Raw genomic sequence first — 13176 nt, 5'->3', positions numbered from 1 at the left:
GCCAGGGTTAGAGTCCTGTGATGATATTAGATATAGCCAGGATTAGAGAGCTGTGATGATATTAGATATAGCCAGGGTTAGAGTCCTGTGATGATATTAGATATAGCCAGGGTTAGAGAGCTGTGATGATATTAGATATAGCCAGGGTTAGAGAGCTGTGATGATATAAGATATAGCCAGGGTTAGAGAGCTGTGATGATATTAGATATAGCCAGGGTTAGAGTCCTGTGATGATATTAGATATAGCCAGGATTAGAGCACTGTGATGATATTAGTTATAGCCAGGGTTAGAGAGCTGTGATGGTATAAGATATAGCCAGGGTTAGAGCTGTGATGATATAAGATATAGCCAGGGTTAGAGAGCTGTGATGATATAAGATATAGCCAGGGTTAGAGAGCTGTTATGATATAAGATATAGCCAGGGTTAGAGAGCTGTAATGATATTAGATATAGCCAGGGTTAGAGAGCTGTGATGATATAAGATATAGCCAGGGTTAGAGAGCTGTGATGATGTTAGATATAGCCAGGGTTAGAGAGCTGTGATGATATAAGATATAGCCAGGGTTAGAGAGCTGTGATGATGTTAGATATAGCCAGGGTTAGAGAGCTGTGATGAGATTAGATATAGCCAGGGTTAGATAGATGTGATGATATAAGATATAGCCATGGTTAGATAGATGTGATGATATTAGATATAGCCAGGGTTAGAGAGCAGTAAGGATATTAGATATAGTCAGGGTTAGAGAGCTGTGACGATATTAGTTATAGCCAGGGTTAGAGAGCTGTGATGATATAAGATATAGCCAGGGTTAGAGAGCTGTGATGATATTAGATATAGCCAGGGTTAGAGTCCTGTGATGATATTAGATATAGCCAGGGTTAGAGAGCTGTGATGATATTAGTTATAGCCAGGGTTAGAGAGCTGTGATGATATTAGTTATAGCCAGGGTTAGAGAGCTGTGATGATATAAGATATAGCCAGGGTTAGATAGCTGTGATGATATAAGATATAGCCAGGGTTAGAGAGCTGTGATGATATTAGATATAGCCAGGGTTAGAGTCCTGTGATGATATTAGATATAGCCAGGATTAGAGAGCTGTGATGATATTAGTTATAGCCAGGGTTAGAGAGCTGTGATGTTATAAGATATAGCCAGGGTTAGAGAGCTGTGATATAAGATATAGCCAGGGTTAGAGCTGTGATGATATAAGATATAGCCAGGGTTAGAGAGCTGTGATGATATAAGATATAGCCAGGGTTAGATAGCTGTGATGATATAAGATATAGCCAGGGTTAGATAGATGTGATGATATAAGATATAGCCATGGTTAGATAGATGTGATGATATTAGATATAGCCAGGGTTAGAGAGCAGTAAGGATATTAGATATAGTCAGGGTTAGAGAGCTGTGACGATATTAGTTATAGCCAGGGTTAGAGAGCTGTGATGATATAAGATATAGCCAGGGTTAGAGAGCTGTGATGATATTAGATATAGCCAGGGTTAGAGTCCTGTGATGATATTAGATATAGCCAGGATTAGAGAGCTGTGATGATATAAGATATAGCCAGGGTTAGAGAGCTGTGATGATATTAGATATAGCCAGGGTTAGAGTCCTGTGATGATATTAGATATAGCCAGGGTTAGAGAGCTGTGATATAAGATATAGCCAGGGTTAGAGCTGTGATGATATAAGATATAGCCAGGGTTAGAGAGCTGTGATGATATAAGATATAGCCAGGGTTAGAGAGCTGTTATGATATTAGATATAGCCAGGGTTAGAGAGCTGTGATGATATTAGATATAGCCAGGGTTAGAGAGCTGTGATGATATAAGATATAGCCAGCGTTAGAGAGCTGTGATGATATAAGATATAGCCAGGGTTAGAGCTGTGATGATATAAGATATAGCCAGGGTTAGAGAGCTGTGATGATGTTAGATATAGCCAGGGTTAGAGAGCTGTGATGATATAAGATATAGCCAGGGTTAGAGAGCTGTGATGATATTAGATATAGCCAGGGTTGGAGAGCTGTGATGATATACGATACAATATAAGATATAGCCAGGGTTAGAGAGCTGTGATGATATAAGATAAAGCCAGGGTTAGAGTCCTGTGATGATATTAGATATAGCCATGATTAGAGAGCTGTGATGATATTAGTTATAGCCAGGGTTAGAGAGCTGTGATGATATAAGATATAGCCAGGGTTAGATAGCTGTGATGATATAAGATATAGCCAGGGTTAGAGAGCTGTGATGATATTAGATATAGCCAGGGTTAGAGTCCTGTGATGATATTAGATATAGCCAGGATTAGAGAGCTGTGATGATATTAGTTATAGCCAGGGTTAGAGAGCTGTGATATAAGATATAGCCAGGGTTAGAGCTGTGATGATATAAGATATAGCCAGGGTTAGAGAGCTGTGATGATATAAGATATAGCCAGGGTTAGATAGCTGTGATGATATAAGATATAGCCAGGGTTAGATAGCTGTGATGATATAAGATATAGCCATGGTTAGATAGATGTGATGATATTAGATATAGCCAGGGTTAGAGAGCAGTAAGGATATTAGATATAGTCAGGGTTAGAGAGCTGTGACGATATTAGTTATAGCCAGGGTTAGAGAGCTGTGATGATATAAGATATAGCCAGGGTTAGAGAGCTGTGATGATATAAGATATAGCCAGGGTTAGAGAGCTGTGATGTTATAAGATATAGCCAGGGTTAGAGAGCTGTGATGATATAAGATATAGCCAGGGTTGGAGAGCTGTGATGATATACGATACAATATAAGATATAGCCAGGGTTAGAGAGCTGTGATGATATAAGATATAGCCAGGGTTAGAGAGCTGTGATGATATTAGATATAGCCAGGGTTAGAGTCCTGTGATGATATTAGATATAGCCAGGGTTAGAGAGCTGTGATGATATTAGTTATAGCCAGGGTTAGAGAGCTGTGATGATATTAGTTATAGCCAGGGTTAGAGAGCTGTGATGATATAAGATATAGCCAGGGTTAGATAGCTGTGATGATATAAGATATAGCCAGGGTTAGAGTCCTGTGATGATATTAGATATAGCCAGGATTAGAGAGCTGTGATGATATTAGTTATAGCCAGGGTTAGAGAGCTGTGATGTTATAAGATATAGCCAGGGTTAGAGAGCTGTGATATAAGATATAGCCAGGGTTAGAGCTGTGATGATATAAGATATAGCCAGGGTTAGAGAGCTGTGATGATATAAGATATAGCCAGGGTTAGATAGCTGTGATGATATAAGATATAGCCAGGGTTAGATAGATGTGATGATATAAGATATAGCCATGGTTAGATAGATGTGATGATATTAGATATAGCCAGGGTTAGAGAGCAGTAAGGATATTAGATATAGTCAGGGTTAGAGAGCTGTGACGATATTAGTTATAGCCAGGGTTAGAGAGCTGTGATGATATAAGATATAGCCAGGGTTAGAGAGCTGTGATGATATTAGATATAGCCAGGGTTAGAGTCCTGTGATGATATTAGATATAGCCAGGATTAGAGAGCTGTGATGATATTAGATATAGCCAGGGTTAGAGTCCTGTGATGATATTAGATATAGCCAGGGTTAGAGATCTGTGATGATATTAGATATAGCCAGGGTTAGAGAGCTGTGATGATATAAGATATAGCCAGGGTTAGAGAGCTGTGATGATATTAGATATAGCCAGGGTTAGAGTCCTGTGATGATATTAGATATAGCCAGGATTAGAGCGCTGTGATGATATAAGATATAGCCAGGGTTAGAGCTGTGATGATATAAGATATAGCCAGGGTTAGAGAGCTGTGATGATATAAGATATAGCCAGGGTTAGAGAGCTGTTATGATATAAGATATAGCCAGGGTTAGAGAGCTGTAATGATATTAGATATAGCCAGGGTTAGAGAGCTGTGATGATATAAGATATAGCCAGGGTTAGAGAGCTGTGATGATGTTAGATATAGCCAGGGTTAGAGAGCTGTGATGATATAAGATATAGCCAGGGTTAGAGAGCTGTGATGATGTTAGATATAGCCAGGGTTAGAGAGCTGTGATGAGATTAGATATAGCCAGGGTTAGATAGATGTGATGATATAAGATATAGCCATGGTTAGATAGATGTGATGATATTAGATATAGCCAGGGTTAGAGAGCAGTAAGGATATTAGATATAGTCAGGGTTAGAGAGCTGTGACGATATTAGTTATAGCCAGGGTTAGAGAGCTGTGATGATATAAGATATAGCCAGGGTTAGATAGCTGTGATGATATAAGATATAGCCAGGGTTAGAGAGCTGTGATGATATTAGATATAGCCAGGGTTAGAGTCCTGTGATGATATTAGATATAGCCAGGATTAGAGAGCTGTGATGATATTAGTTATAGCCAGGGTTAGAGAGCTGTGATGTTATAAGATATAGCCAGGGTTAGAGAGCTGTGATATAAGATATAGCCAGGGTTAGAGCTGTGATGATATAAGATATAGCCAGGGTTAGAGAGCTGTGATGATATAAGATATAGCCAGGGTTAGAGAGCTGTGATGATATTAGATATAGCCAGGGTTAGAGAGCTGTGATGATATTAGATATAGCCAGGGTTAGAGAGCTGTGATGATGTTAGATATAGCCAGGGTTAGAGAGCTGTGATGATATAAGATATAGCCAGGGTTAGAGAGCTGTGATGATGTTAGATATAGCCAGGGTTAGAGAGCTGTGATGAGATTAGATATAGCCAGGGTTAGAGCTGTGATGATATAAGATATAGCCAGGGTTAGAGAGCTGTGATGATATAAGATATAGCCAGCGTTAGAGAGCTGTGATGATATAAGATATAGCCAGGGTTAGAGCTGTGATGATATAAGATATAGCCAGGGTTAGAGAGCTGTGATGATGTTAGATATAGCCAGGGTTAGAGAGCTGTGATGATATAAGATATAGCCAGGGTTAGAGAGCTGTGATGATGTTAGATATAGCCAGGGTTAGAGAGCTGTGATGAGATTAGATATAGCCAGGGTTAGAGCTGTGATGATTTAAGATATAGCCAGGGTTAGAGAGCTGTGATGATATAAGATATAGCCAGCGTTAGAGAGCAGTGATGTTATAAGATATAGCCAGGGTTAGAGAGCTGTGATATAAGATATAGCCAGGGTTAGAGCTGTGATGATATAAGATATAGCCAGGGTTAGAGAGCTGTGATGATAAAAGATATAGCCAGGGTTAGATAGCTGTGATGATATAAGATATAGCCAGGGTTAGATAGATGTGATGATATAAGATATAGCCATGGTTAGATAGATGTGATGATATTAGATATAGCCAGGGTTAGAGAGCAGTAAGGATATTAGATATAGTCAGGGTTAGAGAGCTGTGACGATATTAGTTATAGCCAGGGTTAGAGAGCTGTGATGATATAAGATATAGCCAGGGTTAGAGAGCTGTGATGATATTAGATATAGCCAGGGTTAGAGTCCTGTGATGATATTAGATATAGCCAGGATTAGAGAGCTTTGATGATATTAGATATAGCCAGGGTTAGAGTCCTGTGATGATATTAGATATAGCCAGGATTAGAGAGCTGTGATGATATTAGTTATAGCCAGGGTTAGAGAGCTGTGATGTTATAAGATATAGCCAGGGTTAGAGAGCTGTGATATAAGATATAGCCAGGGTTAGAGCTGTGATGATATAAGCTATAGCCAGGGTTAGAGAGCTGTGATGATATAAGATATAGCCAGGGTTAGAGAGCTGTTATGATATTAGATATAGCCAGGGTTAGAGAGCTGTGATGATATTAGATATAGCCAGGGTTAGAGAGCTGTGATGATGTTAGATATAGCCAGGGTTAGAGAGCTGTGATGATATAAGATATAGCCAGGGTTAGAGAGCTGTGATGATGTTAGATATAGCCAGGGTTAGAGAGCTGTGATGAGATTAGATATAGCCAGGGTTAGAGCTGTGATGATATAAGATATAGCCAGGGTTAGAGAGCTGTGATGATATAAGATATAGCCAGGGTTAGAGAGCTGTGATGATATAAGATATAGCCAGGGTTAGAGCTGTGATGATATAAGATATAGCCAGGGTTAGAGAGCTGTGATGATGTTAGATATAGCCAGGGTTAGAGAGCTGTGATGATATAAGATATAGCCAGGGTTAGAGAGCTGTGATGATGTTAGATATAGCCAGGGTTAGAGAGCTGTGATGAGATTAGATATAGCCAGGGTTAGAGCTGTGATGATTTAAGATATAGCCAGCGTTAGAGAGCTGTGATGATATAAGATATAGCCAGGGTTAGAGCTGTGATGATATTAGATATAGCCAGGGTTAGAGAGCTGTGATATAAGATATAGCCAGGGTTAGAGCTGTGATGATATAAGATATAGCCAGGGTTAGAGAGCTGTGATGATAAAAGATATAGCCAGGGTTAGATAGCTGTGATGATATAAGATATAGCCAGGGTTAGATAGATGTGATGATATAAGATATAGCCATGGTTAGATAGATGTGATGATATTAGATATAGCCAGGGTTAGAGAGCAGTAAGGATATTAGATATAGTCAGGGTTAGAGAGCTGTGACGATATTAGTTATAGCCAGGGTTAGAGAGCTGTGATGATATAAGATATAGCCAGGGTTAGAGAGCAGTGATGATATTAGATATAGCCAGGATTAGAGAGCTGTGATGATATTAGATATAGCCAGGGTTAGAGTCCTGTGATGATATTAGATATAGCCAGGATTAGAGAGCTGTGATGATATTAGTTATAGCCAGGGTTAGAGAGCTGTGATGTTATAAGATATAGCCAGGGTTAGAGAGCTGTGATATAAGATATAGCCAGGGTTAGAGCTGTGATGATATAAGCTATAGCCAGGGTTAGAGAGCTGTGATGATATAAGATATAGCCAGGGTTAGAGAGCTGTTATGATATAAGATATAGCCAGGGTTAGAGAGCTGTGATGATATTAGATATAGCCAGGGTTAGAGAGCTGTGATGATATAAGATATAGCCAGGGTTAGAGAGCTGTGATGATGTTAGATATAGCCAGGGTTAGAGAGCTGTGATGATATAAGATATAGCCAGGGTTAGAGAGCTGTGATGATGTTAGATATAGCCAGGGTTAGAGAGCTGTGATGAGATTAGATATAGCCAGGGTTAGATAGATGTGATGATATTAGATATAGCCAGGGTTAGAGAGCTGTGATGAGATTAGATATAGCCAGGGTTAGAGTCCTGTGATGATATTAGATATAGCCAGGGTTAGAGAGCTGTGATGATATTAGTTATAGCCAGGGTTAGAGAGCAGTAAGGATATTAGATATAGCCAGGATTAGAGAGCTGTGACGATATTAGTTATAGCCAGGGTTAGAGAGCTGTGATGATATAAGATATAGCCAGGGTTAGAGAGCTGTGATGATATAAGATATAGCCAGGGTTAGAGTCCTGTGATGATATTAGATATAGCCAGGGTTAGATAGCTGTGATGATATAAGATATAGCCAGGGTTAGAGAGCTGTGATGATATAAGATATAGCCAGGGTTAGAGAGCTGTGATGATATAAGATATAGCCAGGGTTAGAGTCCTGTGATGATATTAGATATAGCCAGGGTTAGATAGCTGTGATGATATAAGATATAGCCAGGGTTAGAGAGCTGTGATGATATAAGATAGAACCAGGGTTAGAGAGCTGTGATGATATTAGTTATAGCCAGGGTTAGAGAGCTGTGATGTTATAAGATATAGCCAGGGTTAGAGAGCTGTGATGATATAAGATATAGCCAGGGTTAGAGAGCTGTGATGATGTTAGATATAGCCAGGGTTAGAGAGCTGTGATGATATTAGATATAGTCAGGGTTAGAGAGCTGTGATGATGTTAGATATAGCCAGGGTTAGATAGCTGTGATGATATAAGATATAGCCAGGGTTAGAGAGCTGTGATGATGTTAGATATAGCCAGGGTTAGAGAGCTGTGATGATATAAGATATAGCCAGGATTAGAGAGCTGTGATGATGTTAGATATAGCCAGGGTTAGAGAGCTGTGATGATATTAGATATAGCCAGGGTTAGAGAGCTGTGATGATATAAGATATATCCAGGGTTAGAGAGCTGTGATGATATAAGATATAACCAGGGTTAGAGAGCTGTGATGATATAAGATAGAACCAGGGTTAGAGAGCAGTGAGGATATGAGAGAATAGAGAGAGCTGCTATGATGTGATCGCCCAGACGCCCGGTGGAGAGCCGGCAGGGAGCAGTGGTGTGAACAGCAGCAGCTGGCAGGCAGTAGGCGGCTCCCTGCATCTTGCCGGTGTCCGCAGCACTGCTACAGCGAGGAAGCTGCCGACACTCAGCTAAGCTGTGCTGGACCGGACCTGGAGCTGTGTGCCCTCTGCCACAGTATTGTCCTGCCCTGCTGCACTAGAAACCAGGGGAGCTGCTGCCAGTCTGCCCCACCTGCTGCCATCACCCTGGGATTGTTCTTTTACTCTGTGCCCACCTGAGCCAACCCTCTGCTGTACTGCCCGCTCCCACCTGACCTGCCGCTGCTGTGCCCACCTGAGCCAACCCTCTGCTGTACTGCCCGCTCCCACCTGACCAGCCGCTGCTGTGCCCACCTGACCTGCCGCTTCTGTGCCCGCCTGCCGCTGCCTGCGCCAACCTGACCCGCCGCTGCTGTGTCCACCTGACCTTCCTGTGCCCACCTGCCGCTGACCCGCCGCTCCTGTGCCCACCTGACCTGGCGATTGATTGCTCCTCCAGCCACTGATGGTGGGCTTCTCTCAGGTATGCCGGATGAGAGTGTTCACTGCGCTGTGTGGAGATGTGGATGATGGAGGTGATTCCCAACGTCTTCAGTCCATTAGTAGTAGAGTATATACAGTACTATATATATATGTATGTTTGATGTGTGTATTGGATTTATGTGTGTGATTACACCTATAATGACATCCTGTACATTCACTTTTATACAAATAACCCGATTTTTAGTATTTATTATTGAAAATGTATAATCCGGAGCAGATTTCTCTCACCATGTGAGGCTCTGTCACAGTTTTGTGTTGAGTGTTTTTATGGCTCAGATCAGTGTTTTTGAGGAGCCTTCGCACATATTGGGGACATTTATAAAAAACTGGTGTAAAGTAGACCTGGCTCAGTTGCCCCTAGCAACCAATCAGATTCCACCTTTCATTTTCTTTGGCAAATGAAAGGTGAAATCTGGTTGCTATGGGCAACTGAGCCAGGTCTACTTTACACCAGTTTTTTTATATATCTCCCTCACAGTGCGTTTCACCACTTGGCCTATTTATATATATATATTATACCATACATTTTTTTAAAATAAGAAATAATAACTCCCCCCCCCCCCCTCCCACGAACTATACTAATGACTGGAGCTCACATTGGCCCAAATTTCTAAAAATGGCAGACGCTGCATAATAGACTTTGGGATACCTCAGAGCATACTAAACACCCACCACCTCATGTTAGTGGTAAAACTTGACGCTCCTGGGCCTCAGTGCTAAAACAGGGCCCCTCCCTAACTATAATGTGCTTATAAGAACATGGGTTCTGTCATATGGGGTAGAGGGACCTTTGGGCCCCCTTAAGCTTCCAGATGGTTAGGCCCCAACCTGTTGAGGAAGTAAAGTCAGTGTTAGGCCTCTTTCACACGAACGTGTGTCCCCCGTGGCAGTGCTGCGAACCGCATCCGGCGGGTCCGCAATACACGGGGCACTGGCCGTGTGCATTCCGCATCACGGATGCGGACCCATTCACTTGAATGGGACAGCAAATCCGGAGACGTGGGGTTTCATTCCGTTCTTGTTCTATCTTTTTGCGGAACGGAGGGATCGCGGAACCCATTCAAGTGAATGGGGTCGCGATCCGCATGCGGCTGACCCACGGTCGGTGCCCATGCATTGCGGACCGCAATTGTGGTTCGCAGCACGGCCACGGGGGACACGCGTTTGTGTGAAAGAGGCCTAAAGAACATGTAGACATGGGATGATTTATGGACATAAGTGAGTCAGTAAGCACAGCCTCCATGACGAGGTTCTTAGGGTGTATTCAGACGGTGCGGTTAAAGCCACATGCATTTTTTTTTTTTTACTGCAACTGTATCAGATGCATGTTTTTTTTTCCCCTGATGCCGATTTGATGCAGTTTTAACCGCGCCATCTGAATATAACCTTAAGGGCTTATACACACAAACGTTTTTTTGCAGACCGTATGCGGAACCATTCATTTCAATGGGTCCGCCAAAAAAACTGAAGTTACTCCGTGTGCATTCCATTTCTGTATGTCCTATTATTGTCCGCATTACGGACAAGGATAGTACTGTTCTATTAGGGGCCAGCTGTTCCGTTCTGCAAAATACGGAATGCACACGGACGTCATTAGTATTTTTTGCGGATCCGTTTTTTGCGGGCCGCAAAATACATACGGTCGTGTGCATGAGCCCTAAAGGGGCATTCCAGTTGTCACAGGATAGGGGATAACTTTTTGATTTATGGGATTCCTACCGCTAGGACCCAACCCTATAACGATGATCCCCTAGGGCAGGTCAAGCATTTGCGCAGCCGCTCCATTCATCTCTACGAGGGTACGGCACTCTGCTATTTCCGGAAATCCCATAGAGATGAAGGGAGTGGTGGTTCAATGCCCGACCTGCCGCTTCATTTATTTCGGGAGGTTTTAAAGGGTATGAGGTCTGCGTCCTAGTGATAGGTAGGTGTCCGAGCAGTAGGACCCCCACCAATCTAATACTTATCCCCATCCTGTGGATCTCTTATACCCATGAGAATGTTACTGTACCAAAAAGCATTATCATGATTTATAATGCTATGTGTCTCTGCTTGACCTTCTTTCTACAGAATCATACTGGCAGCTTTATGTCACTATGATTCTGTAGAAATAAGGTCAAGCAGAGACACATAGCATTATAAATCATGATAATGCCGTGTGTTTCTGCAAGTCCAGAGCGGAGGATCACACTCACACACGGAGCGTGATTGCCGCAATGGACTCGCTCGTGTGAAACAGCCCTAAGGCCTCTTGCACACGAACGTTGTTCGCCCGTGGCCGTAGTGCGGCCCGCATACGGCGGGACCGAATGGGTCCGCAATCACGGAGATGCGGAATGGAGACACGGATCGGAACCCCACGGAAGCACTACGTAGTGCTTCCGTGGTGTTCTCTGCCTGTGTCTTCGCATCGCAAAAAAATAGAACTCGTTGCCCGTGCATTGGGGACCCCAAATTGCACGGAACGGACCGACAACGGCCGTGTGCAAGAGGCCTAAATAGGTTTCTTTCAGAAGCCCAATTATCAAGTAGAACATCAAGGAGGCCATCAGTGGACACGTTCTTAGGACTTTGAGGACTTAAGGTGGGGAGAAGATTTGGCTGAATGTACAGTCGTGGCCAAAAGTTTTGAGAATTACATAAATATTGGAAATTGGAAAAGTTGCTGCTTAAGTTTTTATAATAGCAATTTGCATATACTCCAGAATGTTATGAAGAGTGATCAGATGAATTGCATAGTCCTTCTTTGCCATGAAAATTAACTTAATCCCAAAAAAACCTTTCCACTGCATTTCATTGCTGTCATTAAAGGACCTGCTGAGATCATTTCAGTAATCGTCTTGTTAAAGAGGACCTTTCACCGATTCTTACCCTATGAACTAAGTATACAGCCATGTAGAGCGGCACCCGGGGATCTCTCTGCACTTACTATTATCCCCGGGCGCCGCTCCGTTCTCCTGCTATGCCCTCCGGTATCTCCGTTCCCTAAGTTATGGTAGGCGGAGTCTGCCCTAGCGCTGGCCAATCGCATTGCAGAGCTCACAGCCTGGGAGAAAATAACCTCCCAGGCTGTGAGCTCTGCGCTGCGATTGGCCAGCGCTAGGGCAGACTCCGCCTACCATAACTTAGGGACTGGTATCTCCGCCTACTATAACTTAGTGAGCGGAGATACCGGAGGGCATAGCAGGAGAACGGAGCGGCGCCCGGGGATAATAGTAAGTGCAGTGAGATCCCCGGGCGCCGCTCTACATGTCGGTATAGTTAGTTCATAGGGTAAGAATCGGTGAAAGGTCCTCTTTAACTCAGGTAAGAATGTTGACGAGCACAAGGCTGGGTATCATTATGTCAGGCTGATTGGGTTAAAATGGCAGACTTGACATGTTAAAAGGAGGGTGATGCTTGAAATCATTGTTCTTCCATTGTTAACCATGGTGACCTGCAAAGAAACACGTGCAGCCATCATTGCGTTGCATAAAAATGGCTTCACAGGCAAGGATATTGTGGCTACTAAGATTGCACCTCAATCAACAATTTATAGGATCATCAAGAACTTCAAGGAAAGAGGTTCAATTCTTGTTAAGAAGGCTTCAGGGCGTCCAAGAAGGTCCAGCAAGCGACAGGATCGTCTCCTAAAGAGGATTCAGCTGCGGGATCGGAGTGCCACCAGTGCAGAGCTTGCTCAGGAATGGCAGCAGGCAGGTGTGAGCGCATCTGCACGCACAGTGAGGCGAAGACTTTTGGAAGATGGTCTGGTGTCAAGAAGGGCAGCAAAGAAGCCACTTCTCTCCCAAAAAAACATCAGGGACAGATTGATCTTCTGCAGAAAGTATGGTGAATGGACTGCTGAGGACTGGGGCAAAGTCATATTCTCCGATGAAGTCTCTTTCCGATTGTTTGGGGCATCTGGAAAAGGGCTTGTCCGGAGAAGAAAAGGTGAGCGCTACCATCAGTCCTGTGTCATGCCAACAGTAAAGCATCCTGAGACCATTCATGTGTGGGGTTGCTTCTCATCCAAGGGAGTGGGCTCACTCACAATTTTGCCCCAAAACACAGCCATGAATAAGGAATGGTACCAAAACACCCTCCAACAGCAACTTCTTCCAACAATCCAACAACAGTTTGGTGAAGAACAATGCATTTTCCAGCACGATGGAGCACCGTGCCATAAGGCAAAAGTTATAACTAAGTGGCTCGGGGACCAAAACGTTGACATTTTGGGTCCATGGCCTGGAAACTCCCCAGATCTTAATCCCATTGAGAACTTGTGGTCAATCCTCAAGAGGCGGGTGGACAAACAAAAACCCAGTAATTCTGCCAAACTGTCACGAGGGTATCAAGAGCCACGTCTG

General features: G+C 43.1%; 1 protein-coding gene across 3 annotated transcripts in view; it reads left to right on the top strand.

Moving 5' to 3' along the window:
• Window positions 1-8628: 8628 nt before the first annotated feature.
• The window catches only part of SCNN1B (sodium channel epithelial 1 subunit beta), a 54617-nt gene continuing 50069 nt past the window's right edge, over window positions 8629-13176 (top strand). The window contains exons 1-2 of one of the 3 annotated variants that reach the window (XM_040439331.1): window positions 8629-8696; window positions 8745-8807. In XM_040439331.1, coding sequence (XP_040295265.1) covers window positions 8790-8807 — 18 coding nt within the window. In that variant the 5' untranslated portion in view covers window positions 8629-8696; window positions 8745-8789. Of the gene's footprint in view, window positions 8860-13176 lie in introns of all 3 variants that reach the window. The other 2 variants (XM_040439330.1, XM_040439332.1) reach the window with 2 other exon arrangements.

This window comes from Bufo bufo, chromosome 7 (genome assembly GCF_905171765.1).
Source record: "Bufo bufo chromosome 7, aBufBuf1.1, whole genome shotgun sequence".
In the NCBI taxonomy this organism is placed as follows: Eukaryota; Metazoa; Chordata; class Amphibia; order Anura; family Bufonidae; genus Bufo; species Bufo bufo.
Note: the sequence above shows the minus strand (reverse complement) of the source record. Positions and strands in the feature narration are given on the sequence as shown.